Consider the following 20,654-nt stretch of genomic DNA (forward strand, 5'->3'; position numbering starts at 1 on the left):
CTAAAGAGCTGACAAACTGGGCCCGGGACTTTTACCTGGAGCTGCTGTCCCATAGCCATAGCCTTTGTAAGCAATCACAAAGGGCTCGTTCAGCGTGATCCAAAACTTCACCTTGTCCCCCAGCCTCCGGAAGAGCACATCTGCATACTCTTTAAACCGCTGTACAGTGGTCTCATTCTCCCAGCCTCCAACATCCTGGAGTGCCTGGGGCAGGTCCCAGTGGTAAATGGTCACCTGTGAAAAAGCAAGGTCAGCAGTTCCATCAACTTACTTTTCATGGGAAGCCATTGATGCTATATCTGCACCAGCATGTTTGCTGCTAAAGCTGAGAATTAGGAGGGAAAAGAAGGCTCAAAGTTTCTTTGGCAGCAGTGGGAGGCCAGCAGTGTTGAAGTGTGAGAAATTCACACATCTAGATCAGAGAAGCCTGGGTTTGAGTCCCAGCTCTGCACCTGACACTCTGGGCCCAGGCACTAAGACTTCCACATCATGGAATCATTGTAGGCTTAATCTCATGACATCCTGACAGCTTTTCAGTGTCAGCTGTGGTTGGGGTCAAGCATCAGAACCTGCCTGCTTAGACTGAGAGTTGAGACTCTGAGGGGTCCAGGAAGATGGAGCCATTTTACTTGTAAAGGGGCACCCCCAAAGATATCTAATGTGTCTGGAGCTTCTTCCTGTGGAGCTGGGAACCCTTCGCTGGGGAGGAGCCCCTCTGGCTATGCTTACATGGTGCCTTTCTCTCTCTTGGCCTTGCCCTTCAATGCCCATGACACATCCATCTCGGCTAAGCGGTGGTCTCCACTGTCCTCAGTCTGCACTGGGCCACTAACCCTAGTCTGCCCAGGACCAAGTCTTTCCCTCTGCCTGAAATGCCCTTCCCTCGCCTGCCCACCCATACAAATGCTCTGTTTGAGACCCACACCTCCCTAAAGTTTCCTGGCCACAGCACTTTTCCTTTCTGCAGTGTCTCAGCACCCTCAAGGGCTACAGAATCCTTTGGCTCTGAGATGTGTGTTCTCTGATGTTCTGAATTGTATGTGATGAATCTTATTATCCACCCAGATCATGGGATCCTGCAAGACAGCCACTCAGTCACCTCCCCATCACGCCAAGCGCTTGCCACAATGAACTCCATGGCTGGCTTATTCCTGCAGTGTTATCAGTGTGAGAAGTCGATAGCACTTTTTGTCCAGACAAAGGTGAGGTGGGAAGAGGGGGGCTGCAGTGTGAGGATTATGCTCTGGCTGCCGTGCATAATCTGCAGCCACCACAGCAGAGAAAACTTATCACTATATGGACCCGGCGCCCTCCAGGGCTTTATAAGTGGCCCAGGGGAAAAGGAAAAGTGTTCTTAGGCTCTCAAGTAAAGTTTAAAATTTGGGCAATAGCAAAGTAAGCCCACAGATGAGCTTCTGTGTTATTCATAATAACTCATGGCTTAAAAACACATACATATTTGCCCTAGCAATTCTGCTTCTAGGAGCATATCCTACAGATAAACTTCCACCCATACAAATTGCTGTATGTCTACGGTTACTCACTGTCATATCAGTTATAATGGCAAAAGAGCAGAGACCTCACAGGGAAGAATGCCCATCAACAAGGAAGCGATTAGAGAAGTAATTCCACACGACACAACAACAAAAAGAATAAACGAGGAAAATTCACAGATATGGAAATATCTGTAAAAATATTGTTAAATAAAGGCAAGTACCAAACTGCACGTACGTGTCTTACCATTATGAAAAAAAGAGGGGAAAACGGATATACGTGCACATATACACATCTTCTGACTTCTATGCACAAAAGAAGGACATGAGAACCTGGCAAACTTGGTTGCTTGTTAGGAAGAGAACTGGATGACTCGGGGTCAGAGATGGAAGGAAAATCTGTACTGCAGACTCTTATGCTTTTTAAATTCTTCACCATGTGAATTTGTTGACAATTCAAAAACTAAACTTGAAAACAGTGAACATGCTCCCTGGCCCATCTGGCTCCCCCCTGTGGACAGGCCTGGCCAGGGCCCAGCCTCACCTGGGGCTTGATGTTGGCAGCCAGCAGTGCGTCAATGAGCTGCACGTAGTAGTCCAGGCCCTTTTCACTGATGTACTTGGTGGTTCCATCAGGGAGGATTCGAGACCAAGAGATGGAAAAGCGATAGTAGGACACACCCAGGTTCTGCAGGGCAACCACATCCTCCGCAGTCTTGTGATAACTGTCACAAGCCACGTCTCCAATGTCATCATTCTCAACCATCAGTGGTGTATGAGAATATGTGTCCCAAATACTGAGTCCCTTGCCATCTGCTCTCCATGCACCTTCAATCTTAAAATGACAAGACATGGTCTAATTAAGTCATGTAGTCAAGCCCTCACAGATTCTTTTCTTTCAGCAGGATAGTCCCGGGTCACAATATAAATCTGTGTCACTTTCTATAAGAGTCTTCAATGGCCACCCTCCAACTTCTGAACTCCTACAGCTTAAGGCGAGGCAATCCTTGGTTAACCACAGATTGTAAGGAACTTGTCAGTTTACAATCCCTTATTTTTTACACCCACAGCACCTGGTCTTCCTAGGTGGTCTCCCATCCAAGTGCTAACCAGGCCCGACCCTGCTTAGCTTCCGAGATCAGACAGGATCGGGCTTGTTCAGGGTGGCATGGCTGTAGACCCCTACAGCTTTCTGTATTCACTTTCTGTACATAGCGGCACTGTCACACCACATTACACAATTATGTGCTTGCTGACTGGCTTCCCTCAAGACTGTAAGGTCTAGGCATTGTGTCCTTTATCTTTGTGTTCCAGAGGTTAACACAGCAGTGTCTGATGTATGGTAGGGGTTCACTAAAAGTTTGAACGGACAATTCCATATGCCCAGCCCCAATCATGGCCAAACAAATCCCAGTGATGCCGAGTGTGGAGGCAGAATTTCTAATATGTCACTGTTTCTGTGTTTCCTTTTCATCCTCCCACCTATCTTAAGGGCAAACAGACCGTAAGCCACTGGGAAGCCAACTATCTACAGGTTTAGGTAGTCTGACAGGTACAATCTCTGTAAGTCACTTTAACACAATTCAGCACATATGGTGTGATATGTGACTGGATGCTAAGGTAGTGCTGGAATTCTAACGAAGAATGCATGTCAAGCTTGGCCTGCACAGTTCCTGTGAAAGTGGCAGGGCCCAGGGCCAGCAGGAACACACCCCATGTGGGCTATCTGGGTGGAGACATGCTCTCAGTGGTTGGGAGATTAGTTAATGCAGGGGGATTAAGCAAATAAGTGATTATGTTGAGGATACTAGGAGCTAGGTTTCTTACCAGTGGAGAAAGTACAAATACGGAAAATGGGAAAGCTAGCAACAACCTTGCAGAGTTGAATCGGAGTTGGAGGTATCAGTGTGAACTGATTTTTAATATACATAAGAGCTGTGGGTGGATGTAGAAGCATATATAAGTGCATGTACATATGTATGTGTGTGTACACACATGTACTTCCTACGTTGGTCCACTTAGAGGGCCTAGAAGTAATGACACCCCAGTAGCAGCGAGCATACCTTGCACCCAGATCTTGATTTCTCAACGCCCTTATCCAAAAAAAGGAACAAGGGCTTATTAGAGAAATGGCTGATTATAGGGCTGGATAGAAAAGGTACAAGATGAGCCAGGAACACCTTGTTGTATAAGAAAGAATTAGGGGAGTGCTCAAAGAATAACGGGCTGTGTCAAAGGGACATAGGATCCAGCTGAAAGGAGCTCCACCTGGCAAAATGTGGGACAATTTGAGCATCTAAATACATAAAGATAGCAAAAGTATAACACACTGAATAAAAGAGGATTCCATAAGACCATACTGATGATATATATCAATGTGTATTTATATTTAAATAAAAAATAAATAAATAAGTAGGAGAAAAGACAAAGCTCAATCTTTCTGTTGAATGTCACACAATAAACGTAAAGGAATGATGAAATTAGAAAATCACCATTTGTCAACTATCATAGTAACAACTAATTTAGGCAAAAATTATCAACAGTTGCTAAAACTAGTGGGTGAAATTTGATGAGGAACAGGATATTTATATAATCTCCAAGTAACCCCCCACAAAATATTTAATTACTTATAAATATAAAATACTTATTAATTTCATGGTAGAGAAACGTGGTTGACATCTTGTTCAGGTGATAATTTTATATATATATATATATATATACACACACACACATATGTATATAGGTGTATATATATTATGCATACATATATATACACACATATGTATATATGTATATATATATTATGTATGTGTGTATGTATGTACATATATACACACAGAGAGAAAATAAGACAAAAGGTAAAATGTTAACAATTGAGAAATATGAGGAAAGGGTATATGGAAGTCCTCTGTATTATTTTTGCAAATTTTCTCTATGTTTAAAAGGTTTCCAAATGAGAGGTTTTAAAAAGAACAGTCAGATGGCATCTGATCAGGAAGCCCACACTATAGACACTTCTCATCCATTCTCAATTCATAACCCATACTTTGCTAATTAGAATATCCGGTGTCACAAATGGTGAGAATTGTGCCTGCTGACTGCCATAATGAATAGAAATGAGCACTCACTGATGCCAATTTAATCATTCAAGACGTGGGTTGGCTAAAATGTTTTCAAGACTCCCTGCCCTTGCACGGAAAGGGTTAAAGAATGCAGCGAGGCCTGCAGCCTGTGCCCTAGAGTAAATTCCTATACCTTCCTGTGTCCACCTGTGGTTCTCCACCCAGTGGCTATTTGTGCCTTGAGGAGACATTTATCAACGTCTGGAGATATTTTTGGTTGTTACAACTGGGAGAGAAGTCTACTGGCATCTAGTAGGTAGAGGCCAGGGATGCTGCTAAATATCTAACCATGTAGAGGACACCACCCACAACAAAGAATTATCCATCCAAAATGTCAATCAGGCCAGGCTGGATGTGGTAGAATTTAAAGAGGTTTCATTATACCCTGGTAGTAGTTAACACTCAACTACCTCAAAAATATTTTTGGCAGCTATGACTGTCTAGAAAAAAACCCAAGGGCTGAGCACACCCGGAGTCAGGTCGGCTCACATCACTGACACGGCCCAGGTTCCACACTGAGCATGCAGAGCCCCCACTCCTGGAACAAAGAAAATAAATGGAAGCAGAAGATGTAAAGCAGGGACTCACCACTAAATGCCAGGGCAAGTCATTCTGCTTTTTATTTTTCTGTGAAAAACTCTCATATTTTCCTGTATGAGTAAGCTTCATTTGGCATGAATAAGGACACAGTATGATGTTGTTGGCACATCAGAAAAAAACCCAGGTGCATGTCATAACCATTTTGAGCAACTTGCCTACTTGGAGGAGACTAGGCGAGAAATAAAGGTACCCGGCAGAGAATCTTCATATTTGCATGTCTGTGCCTGAGTGTTTCCATCCAGGCTCCACCTGCTTCATCTTCCTGCTAACACCCATCTCAGCACAGCCCTCTTAATTGTGCTGGTTTGCCTGTATTTGGGGATGTGATGGAGCTGGGAAGAGGATCTCCCAGATTCCTCCCATGGTATCCCGCACTTCCCTCCCACAGTCTATGGAAATACCCTGCTTATACCCGCCCTCCTCAGCACCAAGCCTAGAACCCGGCACAAGTAGGTGTGCAACAGACAATGCTGAACTGCCTTGAACTCCTCACCTGATAGGCAGCGGAAGCTGCACTCCAGATGAAGCCCTCGGGAAACCGACCATAGAGAAACTCGTCTTCCCTGGGCAGCGGCATGCCGTTGTTAGTGATGACCTCTGTGTAGTACCTGGCAGAGGCTCTTGCTGTACGAGGCCTGTTCACATTATTGAAGTCCACGTGGTACAGTCCAAACTTGACTGTGTAACCATGAAGCCACTCAAAGTTGTCCATCAGAGACCTCACGGCGTACCCTCGAAGGTCTACCCCGTCGAGCCTGTAGGCTGGGAACATTCCAAAGGAAGCAGAGGAAAGCTTTACCCCCGGAGGTTGGGGGCCCCAAGAAGCCCAGCCCAGCACTGGATCCTCAACTCAAGACAGAGGTCCTACACCATTCAATCTGTATGCACAAGTAACGTATGCTCTGACAGACAGACTGGCTCGTGTGTCTTTGTTTTTGCCAGTACTGATGCCCCCATAGCAAGTATTAATGACTCATCTTTATAAAATCAAATTATTTTGGGGAGTAAAAGGATGTGTCTTCAATTCAAGAGACTCAGCCCACTTTAGAATTTAAACACAGAAATGTGAAGTAGAGAAGTGTCTTGCTCTGGAGTGTATGGAATCCATTGGCAATGTCAGCCGAAAGTTATGGTTTTGTTCGCTGTGGTTTCCCCAGCACTTAGAAAAGAACTTGTCACACAGTAGTTGCTGAAGAATAAATGAAGGATCCTATGGATATACTCTTGTGGGGTCTGTGTGTATACATTTGGGGGATGACTTTAGCTTTTTTCAGATTCCCAAAGGGATCTGTAACCCCAGAAAGGGAATGGATTATGGAGTTAGACATAAGAGAGATTGATGGTTTGTAATCCATGCTGCCAGACCATTTCAGGCACATGACATATGGATGTTGGAAGATTCTGTAAGGGGGAGCGTGAACCCTTACCTACCTTTCAAAGCTTCATTGATGTAGGTTTTGTGGTAAAATATCCTATCGGTGTCTTCCACCGTCGGATTTGTCAGTCCCGCTCCATTCTCAGTGATGTAAATGGGGATGTCACCATACTCTTCTTTGATCCAGTTGAGCAGTCTTCGCATTCCCCAGGGCGCAGCCCCATTAATTTCTGTGGAAGGCCATGAAGGGTCCTCCTCCTCGGTCATCTCCTGGTCATCTTTGTAGGAGGGTGGGTTTAATCTGGGTGTTATATGCCACACAATTTTGGAGGAGTAGGTGTTGAGGCAAAACATGTCGGCCGTAGCCCTGATGTACTTCTTCTCCTCCTCAGTGAAACTTGGCAGGCGAGAGGTGGCTAAGTGTTGTAGTTCACTCCTGTTCCCCACTTTCCACTTCATGGCATCAGGATAGTCTCCGTTTCGGAAAATGGGGTGGGCGAACCAGCCCAGTGAGAACTGCAGCATTCGGTCAGCTGCCTCCACTTCTCTTGGGACCTTCGGTGACTTGGGCTCTGCCCAGGGTGCACTGAGGCTCAAAGAGATGACTCCATTCTGATCTTGCCTGTATCTCTCATCGTAGGTGTGATAGACTCTGGCATGAGCTTTGATGACTGCATGGCCAATCCTGTAAGGCGCCCAGCCTGACTCATTCACATTTGGGGGAAAATCTCCTGAGCCGTAACTCAACCATGCCAGGTATGTGGGCTTGTTAAAGGTCATCCAAAACTTGACTCTGTCACCAAACGTCTGGAAACAAAAGTCTGCATAGCTGTTAAACAACTCAATCAAGGAAGAATTCTCCCAGCCTCCAATATCTTGGAGGGCCTGGGGCAGGTCCCAGTGGAACAGTGTCACCATGGGAGAGATGTTGCTTGCCACCAAGCCATCGATCAGCCTGTTGTAATAATCAACACCATGTCTGTTGATAGAACTGTTTCTACCAGTTGGGAAAATCCGAGACCAGGACAGAGAGAAGTGATAAGCCTTCACCTTCAAAGCTCGCAGCATATTCAGATCAGCATCCAATTGATTATAGCTGTCACAGGCTATGTCTCCAGTGGCATTGTCTTCCACATTGTTTCCTGGTGTGTGGGTAAAGTTATCCCAGATGCTGGGGCCTTTGCCATCGGCATCCCAAGCTCCTTCGATCTGATAGGCTGATGAAGAAACACCCCACAGAAAGTCATCCCGGAATGTGCCGTGGTAGAACAAATCTCTTTCAAACTTGGGTTGGTTGGAGAACTTTTCCCAAATTACTTTAGCCTGAGAGGGCACCTCCGAAGGAAAAGCGAAGGCTCCTATTTTAGGGGAGAAGTTTGCTGTTCTGAGTGGTGGCAGTTTTTTTACTGCCTTGGTGAGGAAACCATTCTTTTCAATGATTCTGGTGAAAAAATAGGCAGATTTCCTGGGAGTCCTTGGCTTGCTGCTATCGTTGAAGTTGACGTGATGCAGCCCAAACCTCTGGCTGTAACCAGAGGGTCCTTCAAAGCCATCGATAAGGGAACGAGCAATGTAAGATCGAACATCCACTGAGTCCTCCTTGACAGCTTTAGAGAAAAACAAAAACATTATTTGAAGTCTCTGTTATTGATGTTGATATTGTCTTTTCAAAGTTTCTTTTTGACATGAAAGTTTTGGGGGTGATGAGTTACTCCAAAAATGTTAACCCTTTTTCTTCCTCAGAAGGAATGAAAAGAAAATCCACAAGATCTCCACAAAACATCAAGCCACATCTGTCACAATAAATCTCAATCCAAAGGAACATCCCTGTCTTGAATAATGGAGAGAACATGCCCAATCTGCAAGTATCAGGACTTCTTGGTTTTATATAGAACACACTAATTGTTTAATCTTAAAAAATGTCCGTTTGTTTTTCCTTGTTTGTGTTTAGCAATATTGACATAAAATGATCATGCATTCCATGTTTAAAAAAAAAGAAAAGAAAGAAAGCCTACATAAATGTATTCCCTGATATAGTGAGTTCAATGGTGGTCGCCAAAAAGGTAGGCTCAAGCCTTCACGCCTGGTGCCAGCAAAGGTAACCTTACTTGGGAAAAGGGTCTTTGCAGATGTAATTAAGGATGTCAAGATGAGATCATCCTGAATTAACCAGATAGGCCCTAACTCCAATGACAAGCGTCTTTATAAGAGATATAGAGAAGAAGGCCATGTGAAGATGGAGGCAGAGATTGGAGTGATGCAGCTACAAACCAAGGAATGCCTGGAGCCACCAGAAGCTGGAAGAGGCAAGGAAGGATTCTCCCTTGGAGCCTTTGGAGGGAGAGCACACCTACTGACATCTTGATTTCAGACATCTGGGCTCCGGAACTGTGAGAAAATAAAGACAGTCTAGCAAGTCAACCAAGAACCAGAGCCGAAGTAAGGCAATGGCTGTGGGCTCCAACTGGGAGCCAGTGAAATATTAAACCTTGTTTTTATCAGATCATACAGGCTCTCAAGCAACATTCATTGTATAAGAAGTAGGATAAGTTACTCATTTATTCAATTAATAACCCAGCAAGCACCTGCTTTGTCTCTGGGCTGTGCCAGGCTCCAGGAACACAAAGGTGAGTAGCAGTGAGTCAATAGAGTGAAGAGCTGGGCCAGAGATAGAAAAGCCTATGGTTCCACTCTCTGGAGGTTTGGGCACAGTATTTAATACCTCAGAGCATCAGTTTTTACAGTTGTCCCCCAAGGATAATATCTGCCCCTATTTATTGCATAAGGTTGTTTCTAGGATCACTTGAGATAACGTCTTAAATTGATTTCAAGATTATGAAGATTTTAGAATTGGAACATTACTTAATGCTGAGAAGAGTACAAGTGAAGAATAAGAGTGGGTGTTTGACTTCCCCTCAGTGGGATGTGTGTCTCTTTTTCACTGTGGTGCCCAGGACAGGTATCAGTTATCGACTCTTTCTCTTTGAATTTAGACGAGGCCTTGAAATCTTTTCATCATAGTCCTCTATGATGACAACTAGCCGCTATCAACCAATTCGTACTGACATATGAGATGAAGCCTGTTTGCCATTCGTTTTTATTTGGAATAAAAAACACATGAAACAGTATGTTAGGTAAGAATGAGACTGTAGATATGGATTAATTAGATCAAAGTGAATGATATGGAATGTATATTTTATAGCCAATTAAAGGAGATGAAGATCAATGTGCCTGGAGCAATGAAGAAAGATTTAATGGGTTGGAGTCCCATCTTGTGTGTCCTCATGCCACCCTGTAATGCCTTTATCACCCTATATTGCAACTTTCTGTCTGTGGTCCTCTGAGGACTGTGAGTCTCCTATGGGAAAAGACAATGTTTGTTCAATATTGTACCCCTACTGTCTTACACAATGTCTGGCGTATAACAGGTAGTCAATAAATATTTGTTAAATAAGTGCTTTAAAAGATGATGAGGCTTGATGAATAGACAGGATTCGGATGGGCAGAATGTAGAAGGGAGGCATTCTAGGGAGTAAGAATATGGGAGCAAAGACTTGAGGCCTTTGAGGGAGACGGTTAGGAGGCTGTTGTGAGGGACTCACGCTGCTAGCACCAACACTACTTTTTGGCTTTATTTCCTTGGGAGACTGACTTTGTCCCCTAAAACAAAACTCTGAAGACTTGAAGAGGTACGACCCACCTTCCAATCACCAACATATCCACCATTCTTACCTTTGAGCACTTCATTGATATATTGAGTGAAGTAGTCTACTCTCAAGGAATCATCAAAGAGATTTTCATTTTCCCCAATGGGCATGCCATTCCCAGCCAGGTAGATTGGAACTTTTCCTTTTGTGTATTCCAAGGATACAAACCGCAACAGCCTCCTCAAGCCCCAGGGTACCACGCGAATCCAGGGTGAGGAAGTCTGGGGCCACGCAGGGTCCACATGCTGTGAGAAGCCTCCGATGGTATCATAGCTGGGGATGCAGGTGTCCTGTTGAGCGTTGCTGATGAGGCGGGACGTGTAATGGGACAGACCCAGAAAATCAGCGGAGCCTTTCAGAAGCTGCTTTTCTGCCTCAGTGAACTCAGGGAGCTGGGCCACAGGACTGGGGCACTGTCTGTTCATCCGTTGGATCTGGGCCCTCAAGGTAGCCGGGTAGTCTCCATCCACAAAAATGGGATGTGCAAACCAGCCCAGCATGAAGTGCAAGAAGCGTTCGGTGGCTCTCAGATCCTCGGGCCTCTCTGGGGATAAGGGCTCAGCCCAGTCTGAGTTTAGCACAATGCCCACATGCCCCTGCTGCTGTGGGCGATGGCGGCTGTTGTAGTAGTGCCAAGCTCTGGCGTGAGCCTTGAGGACCAGGTGAGCCACCTTGTGAAGAAAAAAGAAGGAAATACAGTGCTTAATAACAACAGCAGCAATGTCAGCGACAGCACCAACAAACCAGCAGCGAGTCAGTGACAACATCAACAAGATCACACCAATGTCGATAATACCAGCGAGTTAATAACAATAGTGGCACTGAAAATGTCAACATCAATAACATTAACACTAATGCCAACAATGTCATTAGATCAAGTTCACACTAATGTCAACAAGTCAACAATATGGACAGTGCTGACATCGACATCAATACCAGTGCCCACAATACCAACAATGGATAACAATGTTGACCAGTCAACACCACCATCAACATGTCAATAGTAGCAGCTATCGACAACCATATTAACAATAAAAACTGTTAGTGAGTTCTCCCATGTAATTCTCACAACAACCTTAAGTGGCAAGTACAATTATTCTTACCACCACACAGACGTGGAAAATAAGATTCCGGAGAGAGCAGAATGAAGGCAATCTGACTCCAGGCCTGTATTGCCTGTATTGTCACCCACAGTGCTATTCTGTCTCTGTTCTCAGTAACTGCTTATTGCCTAATTAGTCAACAACTAATTGGGGTGGGGGGGGGTCTTTTTAGTTAACACACAAAGGAGGGGACAATTCTTTCTAGCTTACCAGCTGCCCTTTCTACTTAACAAAATCGAGGCAGAAACACCATGACCAGGAATCTCTTTGTAGACTTAACTGATGGTCTTACAAAAATTAACAGCTTATCTTGGTGGAGCACCATGAAAAAAACAGGCAAAAGCAAGGTGTCTGGAGTACAACAGGCCTAGATTTGAATCTTGACTGTGTCTCTAACTTGCTCAGGAAACTCAACAGTCTTCTCTCTCAATTTCTGCTTCCTGGTCTGTAAGAAGCAGGTAATTATGGATCCATATAGGAGGATTAAATAAGATGGTGCCTATAAAACACAAAGCAGAAACTAGGCATGCAGAAGCGAGGTTGTTACTGCTCAGCTCCCTTTCCCTTTTATCATCTGAGGGTGATGACATTTACTTTTAAAGAATTTCATATCAAAATATACCCGAGGAAGTAAAACACCTCACTGCTTCTCATGTGCCACGTGTTCATCCTTAACTAGGTCCTAAATTCCGACAGTGAGCTGTGATCCTTTCCAAAATGCAGGAATGCGTCCCTTCTAAACTAGTGAGTGTCGGGCAGGATGCTCAGTGGGTATCAGACAATCATCAGAAACAATCGTTATGATGGCACAACAACATGGGAAAGTGTTAATGACATGCCAAGTGGAAAGTGAGCACCAGTGCGATGATGATGTGTCGATGCAGGTTCATTGATCATAACAAGTGAGCCACATTGGTGGGGGATGTTGACAATAGGAGAGGATCGGGAGTAGAGGATATATGAGAATTCTTTGTTTCTTCCATTCAGTTTTGCAGTGAACCCGAAACTACTCTAAAAAAATAAAGTCTATTTTTTAAAGAAGGCATTAAACTAAGTGCTCAGTGTGATTATACTAGGAATGTAAGGAAGCCAAGACTGGAAGGAAATATTGGTAAGACTTATGAGAGAAATCTTTTCTTTGAAATTTGTCCTTAATGGTATTATAATGTTTTAACTAATAAGTAAAAACACAAATTGAAGGAGAAGAGTGAGGTGGACTTTCTCATTGAAGTCTCTGTAGAAAATCTCAGCAGCCACAGCTGTAGGGATAAGAATCCTGAGGAGAGAAAGTCTGGATGACTTTTACAATGAGGAGACAAACAGAGAGGTTCGAACCTTCCATTTTCAGGAGCGTCGTCTGCTCTCCCTCAGTGCAGTCACTTGCTGAGAGCAGAATGGAAACCTTGACTTAAGTGCTATAATTTTTGTCATTTCATTGAATCATTTATTCATTGTATTCCAGCTCACTATAATTGGGGACATTTTAAATTGTTCTCCAATTTTCTTATGTGTGATAGTATCATCTCCCCTCAAAGGTTTTAACATCTTGAGGGCTCGGGCCATGCATCTGCCTTAACACCTAGCATGGGGCACAGTAAATACTCATTTTGGAACAGGCCCCTAAGAGTTGCCAGGGAAAGCTGGTGGGTTTTCTGGGAGATTTTGAAGACAAAAGAAAATGATGGAAGGAGGCCATATTAAGACATTTAAAATTTTGTCTCCAGTATATACATTCCCTCCTTGTTGAAATGATACCCCGATGCCCTCTGGAAAGCCAACCCCTGTGTCCCTCGCCACCTCCCCGCCTCTCAACCAGTGTGCTGAGGGGTAGAGCTGGGACCTGGACCCAAACCAGTCAGTGCCCCACAGTCCCTTAGCCTAGACCCAATGACTGGTTCGGGGATGGACATTTGACCCATGCAGAGACCATGAAACACAAGGAGACTTTTTCTGGGAATGCCAGAACGGAGGCAAGCTTTCTTTCCTCCTGGTCTTGAAATATGAGAGCTGCGTTCCTGCCATCTGCCTACTAGGTAGCTCAAGAATAAAGCCAATAAAGAACTCATAAATTCCCCTACTTGCTTAATTAAGTGTGGGTTGGGTTTTCTGTCACTTGCAACTAAAAGGACTGGATGACACAGAAAACTTGCCTTGGAGTCGAGTAGACTTGAACTCAAATTCTGGCTTCAAACTAGTCAACCCACTAGTGACATCGTCATGACTAAATTGTTTCTCCTCCCCAATTCTCTCATTCATTTGTGCTTTTCTGAGAACGTAATAACTATTTTGAAAGTGTCAGCACAGTGTTTGGACAAAACGAGGTGATTAACAGTTTATGGTTCCTCCCCTCCCTCTGATTTCCTTTAAAGGACAAAAAGTAAACAGTTGCCGATGGGAAGATAAACTGACTCTTCCACCAAATGTCCTTTCTCCTCCAATGAGTAAGTGCTGCAAAGATGAGAAGTACCTTAAAAGAGGCCACTCCTGGGTCAGAGATGCCCGGTGCGTGTTGGCCGGTGCCATAGCCTGCATAGCTCATCACCCATGGCTCGTGGAATGTCACCCACAGCTTCACACGGTCCCCAAAGGTGGAGAAGCAGAAGGCTGCATAGTCCAGGAAGTCTTCCACCACGCTCTCATTCTGCCACCCACCGAGATCCTGCAGGGCCTGAGGCAGGTCCCAGTGGAACAGTGTGGCCATGGGCTTGATGTGTGAGTCTAGCAGGCTGTCGATGAGTCTGTTGTAGTAGGCGACACCCTGGAGGCTGGGGCTGTGCGCATGCCCAGTGGGGAAGATACGGGACCAGGAGATAGAGAACTTGTAGACCTGAGCCTGGAGGCCACGAAGAAGGGCAACGTCAGAGTCCACCTTGTGGTAACTGTCACTGGCCACCTCTGGCGTTGCTTGGCCCTTGGCAGCCTTCTGGGACCCCAGTCGGTCCCAGACACTTGCCCCTCTTCCATCCTCGGCCCAGCCTCCTTCCACATTAAAGGCTCCTGTGGAGACGCCCCAGAGGAAGCCTTCAGGAAAAACATCCTGCAGGAAAGCATCCCTTTCTGCTCTGGACTGGTTAGCAAATGTTTCCCAGACTCTCTGATAGGCTGAGCTGGGCGAAGAGCCTACTGCAGTCTCGAGGTCCCACTTCCGGGCAGCCTGAAGGGTCAAGCTGTCAGTCAGAGAACAAGATGGGCTATGGGGTTGAAGTGACACAAAAGGACATAATAAGTAATGACTCTGTGAGTTACAAATGCCCCCAGAATGATGAACAGTGACATTAAAATGTATTTAATCAGTAAACATTTCAGAAAGACTGAGTGGAAAGCCATATCCACAAAATCATGGGCAGAAGGTGACTGGTAGATGGGAAAATTATTATAGCCACCGCTTAAGTGAGTTATTATTGCTCGTACGTGAGTAAAAATACTGTACCAATGTTATTGTTCTCTGTATTAGATCACCCTTGAATACTATGCTCAGTTTTGATGCCATACTCTTCCTTCTTATAATTTATAAAACATAGCTAATAATAATGTTGATTTCAATTTATTGAGTATCGATTCTGTGCTGGCCGCCGTGATAAGAATGTATGTATATTATCTAATTTTTACAACAAATTTATGAGATAGGTACTATAATTATTTATCTTTATTCCACAGAGGAGGAAACAGATTTAAAGAAATGAATAACTTCTGGGCACCAGGGGACTAACAGCTATCTACCAGCTGGTACAGAAGTACTTCAATAATTGAACTACTGGTACAGCTCTGCTGATGTTACCAGTTGAACATCAAACCCAGCTACCACCTCCTTTCTTCTTCACGCTGCCTAGATTATGGACATAATGTCAGGAGCTCAAGTATCCATCATGGACTATGAGGTAGAAGCCTTGTTAAGGATGACAAAGCAACAAGACAGGAGCCTGGATTCCTGATGATTATACCCACTCTAGACTGTCCATCTCCAGACTTTATTAATGTAAATGAACTCATATCTTTTTTTTTTTGTTTTAATGAGAACTTCTCCTTGACCACATAGCTTGTAAATGGTAAAAAGAGCACATGGTCTGTGTCTTTCACCACCTATCACTATGTATAGATGTATAGACATTTATGTCCATATATATTTTGTGTATGTTTTATTTCAGAAATAAGTATTTTTCTTTTTTGGAAAACATTTATTTTTTAACATTTCAAATTGAACCTCTAAATTAATTTCCCGGTGTATGAGTCCGGTCCCACAGGCTGGAAAGCACTGCACCATAGAGTGCAGGGGTTATACCTGCAGAGGGCAGCCCTGAGGAAGGCTGGGTACAGATGCAGAGAACTCATCTCACTCAGATCACATAGCTTCAGTGGGATGGTCAGATCTGTCTTCAACCCAGTCTGCTCTGCCACAGACTCACAAGATCTTACACTAGAAGGCAAAGGTTCATATCCCAGCTCTGCTAGTTGTGTGCACTTGTGTGAACTGCAAGGTGGCTGAATGACAGGTGAGAATGTCAGAACTACGTAGGGCCCAGAGTAAGACTCGTGAGAGGGGTTCTCCCTGCTCTCCCCTCCGAGCCTTCATCTCTCTTCTCTAGAATGTCCACAATTAACGCACTGGCCCGAGAGGCAGATGACAACAGTCCCTTGAGATTGCATATATGGAAGAACAGCAAAGTATTTTGCAAATATCAGTTATTGATGGTTTGACAGGAAATCTAACATTACCTTTTCTTGGAATTTGATGAACAGCTCAGGAATATATTAATATCAAACCCAATGATGAGCACTTGGTCTTTATTTATGGCTGTAAGAGAAGAAGTTTAATTAACTCTACCTGAAGCCCAACCAACAATATGCATGGCTGTAATCAATCGTTTTCCTCACTTATGTGACACATCCAAATTCTAAGCAATGGTTCCAAGCTTCTCTGGAAAATTCCATGGGCTAAGGATTTAAGGTCAGAAGTGATGTCTACCTGTTTATGACTTCGAACAGTGGTTCTAACTTCTACGTGCATCAGTGTCGCCTGCAGAGCTCGTTAAACACAGCTCACTGGGCCCACTCCAAAGTTTCTAATCAGCTTCTGACCTGGGTTTCTGACCCGAGATGAGTTCGAGAATGGAAATGTCTAACAAGCTCCCAGGCGACACTGACACTGCTGGCCTAGAGACCACACATAGAGAACAACTGATTTAGAAGAGCTCAAACATTAGATAGGAGTGGATTTTTTAAAAAATTGTGTTACAGATTAAATACGAAATCAACCATCCTCACACCATTTAGAAAGGGATGGAATTTAAGAACGGAAATTGTTATGCCATGAAAGTCGAGTTAGGGTGAGGGTCATTAAGTGGTGTCTACTGTCAAGTTTCATGAGGTCTGCGAAGCCAGCTCAGCACTGGTGACAGGTGGTGGCAAGGACACTACTGACTTCTCCCATACTCTGACCTTTCAGGGTGACTGGACTGAATATCAGGGCACCAGGACATGCCCCTGGGCCTCTTCCTGCAGCGTCTAGTTTTCCCGAGCCCCTGATGCCTTAACACACCCCACCCGTCCCTTGACCTGACTGGACCAGGAGCACCAATCAGGTTCACTCTCAAGAATCTGAACTAAGAAATATTGAGGAAACAGTCCATGAGCTGTGCATCCCAGACCTGAAAGTTTTGCTCAGGTACCCACCAGGGCCGAGTGTACCTTGAGGTAATGGGGAAATGAACAAGGGTAAGCCAAGGGGGTCGCCGTGGTGGTGGTGGGGCGGGGGAGAGGCAGCCCTGCCAAGGAGGGCAGAGATGAGAAATGTTGGAGGGAAGGGTAATGGAAAGGGACACACAGGCACAGAGCAGTTCCCATATTTACACCTGACATCTGAGGCCTTAAGATCTTTATTTCTGTAAGATCAAGGCACCCTTGGCATCCTGGTACAGAACCTCTCACCTTTCTTGGGCCAATGGGAACTCAGGGACCAACAATAGGAAGGCGAAGGACACTGAACCCATCTGGAATGGACTCTCAGACCACCTCCCACTGAAACCCCAGACTTTTGAGACTGCTACTCCCCAAACCGGTATACCAAATGTCACTCAAAACCTCTCCGGTGATGGTCCACTCACCTTCAAAAAGGCTGAAGAGCACCCTAGATGGGTTCTTCTTGGTGGAGGGGCAGTCCTGGAGTTTTAAATTGAAGATGAAAACTTTCACTTTTGGCTCAATAGTCTGAAAAAGATAAAGTCCAGCAAGTGAACCAAAACTGCCTAGAATAAGTGTTTTGATAACACGGACATATATTTTCAAGATGAGAAGCTACAAACACTCAACCTGTTTTGGGATATTACCTCTAGCCATCTCAGTCAATAACAGGAGCTGACTCTAGATTCTGCAGGACAAAGATCAATTCTTTTCAGTAACATAGGCCACCCTCTCTGCTGATCCTCACTAAAGGGACAGGTTCATCTGCACCTTCATCTCAGGCATACGAGGCACCTGCTAGAACCAGGCATAGTGTTAGGACCAGGAAGAAGGCAGTCCGCTCATGTCAGGGGTCTGTCTTACTACATGAGACATAATCAGGTGCCACCATCACAATATTTATGATTGTCTGGGATTTGCTTCAAAACAATGTGATTTGGGGAAGGTAGGGTATAAATGAAACAAGATCAGCCACGAGTGGGTAGCTTTTGAAGCTGGGAATGGTTTCATTACACTTTTCTTTCTATCTTTAGATATGTTTGACATTTTCCATAATAATAAAAAAAGGAACTGTCTTCATTAAAATTGGAAGGGATAATTTTTTCTCCTATTTCCATGTTAAAGGAAACGTCTCTAAATTGACATGTTGTTTGACTTCACCTTAAATTACCTCTTTTGGGGAGGTTGGGTTTAGTCGTTTTCCTCACACTAACTTTTTCCTCCTCTGAGTAGTTAAAGGCCACTGAGAGATACCAAAAGCAACTACTTAAAAAGAAAGCAGGCATATTCTTTATTTTCTCAGAGCCGCCCCTAACAATGTCCCTTCTTTACCAATGAGATGCCTTGAGTTCTGAGAAGCTGGGTAAATTGACCAGGACCACAGTTGGTGGAGCTGTGTGTGACTCACATAGCCTTGTTCTTTCCCTGTGCTGGGTCAATACAGGAGAGCTAAACTACTACGGGAGCTGAGCGCCTTCTCTTTCCTGAAAGATCAGCATGTGGTGGGGTGGCCTGTGCTATCACAGGACTGGAGAGCTGGAGGAGACTTCACTGAGTGGAGAATTCCCTGGGCAGGAGAGCCTTTTCTCATAAGTGGATGTGGAACCCTCCCATGCGCCTCTTGCAGAACCTGTGGATGTGCTTTGGTTCTTCATCAACGTGCTGGGCCTGAGGATGTCCTCTGGCCCTAAGACACCTGTGACAGTGGAAGTTGAGGGTCCCTGTGGGACCAGAGAGGCAAGCAGGTACTCTGAGAAGAGTGGAGGGAACCAGGAATGGGCGAGGGCACCTGTTCCTCCCTGTCCTGACTTCACCCTTTTCCCTTGCGGCCAACAGAAAGAGGCCCCTTCAAGAGGACAGTGTGGAGACCTGGGATGAGGAGGGAGGGTAGTTTGAAGAAAGCTGTGGGCAGCGCGATTCGGATTACTGTGGACACACGTCAGCCTTTCTCCTTGCGGGGAACTTGGTTGCTCTTCCTGACCTGGGTGTGGTAACTGTGGGAAATGCTACGAAGCATATAACAGATGATCCCAGAAAGGGACAGTCTCCTCTTCAGCTCAGTTCTCTCCTCACCACTGTGTGATCAGAGTGGTCATCCTGAGTCTTTGGGGTTGCACCTGAGCTGTCAAATGCAACATCTGGAATTTAATTCCTAAGGAAATAAAAGGAATCAAGAACCATTGGAGGCTGCTAAGTTTGTCCAGGGAAGGTTTTACTATTTGGCTGGCTGGCTATGGACTGCAGATTCACAGCTTTATCCAGTCAGTGGTGGGAGAAGGTCTTCTTGAGAATGTTTTGATGTAAAAAAGGGAAACTGAAAACCACATCCTCAAGCAGAAATCGAGCCAGTGCTCTGCTGAGCGCCACTCTGAGGTGTGCTGCATTTTAAAACCCAGACGGTTTTTAAATGTCAGTGGTGTCTCAGCCCATTAGCTAAGCAACAGCTCTGGTTGAATTCCTTGAGGAAGACAAAAGACAGATCTAGTCATACAGGCATCAGCAGGGCTTGAAGACACCACAGTGCTGTTGAAGGCCCAGAAATCTGGCAGCAAGCCCCAGAGAGCAGGCTCTGGATCACAAGCCAGTCTGGGTTCAGGTGAGAAGGTGTTTACAAACAACTAAAATCATACGTGATTTTCGAAAATGCCACCCTCATTAGAACGTACCCAACACCTTGGATTTGTTTTTGTTTTAGAGAGGCAGTGTGTTATCACGAGAAAAGCCTGGCTCCAATCTCAGCTCAGATGCTCACCACTTAGTGTCTGACCTCGGTTAAGTTTCTTAAGTCTTAGGTGTCCTGGGAGAGGTAGAGACAGTGTGAGGACAAAGTGCCCCACATATCGCTTGGGGTAGAGCAGGCACTAAAATCCTAGCAGCTATTACTCAAATTTCTTGTGAATGCATTTGCAGTCTTTGATGAGATTATCTTATTATTTGTAGATAACAAAAGCAGCAGCATCTACCAGGTCAGCTGGAAACACATAGACATAGGGGTGGAGCTGATGCTAATTTGTCCATTTTAAGCCTCCTGCCTCAGGTAAAATGGAGGTTCCACCTAGCTGCAGCACTGTTTGATGTCAATGAGCTCAACAATCCTCTGATAATTCCTCTGACAATCCATCCTATTAGGTGGTAGACATGGTAGGTTCAAAACTAGGAGGCACAAGGCTGAAAGCAGAGGCGAGTGGCTTTGTGCCCCAACCTGCAGAGGCAATAGTAAGGTCTGGGTGAGTTCTGGGGGCATCTGTAGAGAAGCCTGCAAGAAGGCAGCTCTTCAGGGGTGAGTAGAGGAATACTGCTAGGACTCGGGAGGTCTAGAGAGAAACCGCTACCCAGTTATTATATGATCAGTTATATTCTGTCAGGAAATGGGAAATGGTTAGGACTCCAGGGAATTCGGCAAGGAAGTCACACAGCAGTGACGAAGCAGAGGAGAGAAAGCCACTAGTTGGGTGGGAGGTGCCTAACATACTTTCTCTAATAAGTCAGAATCGTTAGACTTGAAAAAAATAATACTGGCTACAGGAAGAAGGAGCCTGAGGTTACAGGAAGGTCCCACTAGCTGGTTTCTTATTCAG

The 20,654-nt window shown here is 44.8% G+C and overlaps 1 protein-coding gene and 1 pseudogene across 1 annotated transcript in view; both read right to left on the minus strand.

The window, feature by feature from the left end:
• LCT (lactase) overlaps nucleotides 1-20,654 on the minus strand; it is a 41,868-nt gene that overhangs the window by 10,209 nt on the left and 11,005 nt on the right. Inside the window, exons 4-11 of the mRNA XM_039874561.1 lie at nucleotides 17,502-17,604; nucleotides 16,114-16,192; nucleotides 13,868-14,591; nucleotides 10,323-10,968; nucleotides 6,647-8,197; nucleotides 5,709-5,977; nucleotides 2,038-2,328; nucleotides 36-234 (exon numbers count right to left, since the gene is read on the minus strand). Coding sequence (XP_039730495.1) covers nucleotides 36-234; nucleotides 2,038-2,328; nucleotides 5,709-5,977; nucleotides 6,647-8,197; nucleotides 10,323-10,968; nucleotides 13,868-14,591; nucleotides 16,114-16,192; nucleotides 17,502-17,604 — 3,862 coding nt within the window. The remainder of the gene's footprint in view (nucleotides 1-35; nucleotides 235-2,037; nucleotides 2,329-5,708; nucleotides 5,978-6,646; nucleotides 8,198-10,322; nucleotides 10,969-13,867; nucleotides 14,592-16,113; nucleotides 16,193-17,501; nucleotides 17,605-20,654) is intronic.
• Nucleotides 2,555-2,673, minus strand: LOC120612095 (uncharacterized; annotated as a pseudogene).

Source organism: Pteropus medius, unplaced genomic scaffold (assembly GCF_902729225.1).
Source record: "Pteropus medius unplaced genomic scaffold, Ma_sr-lr_union100, whole genome shotgun sequence".
Lineage (NCBI taxonomy): Eukaryota > Metazoa > Chordata > Mammalia > Chiroptera > Pteropodidae > Pteropus > Pteropus medius.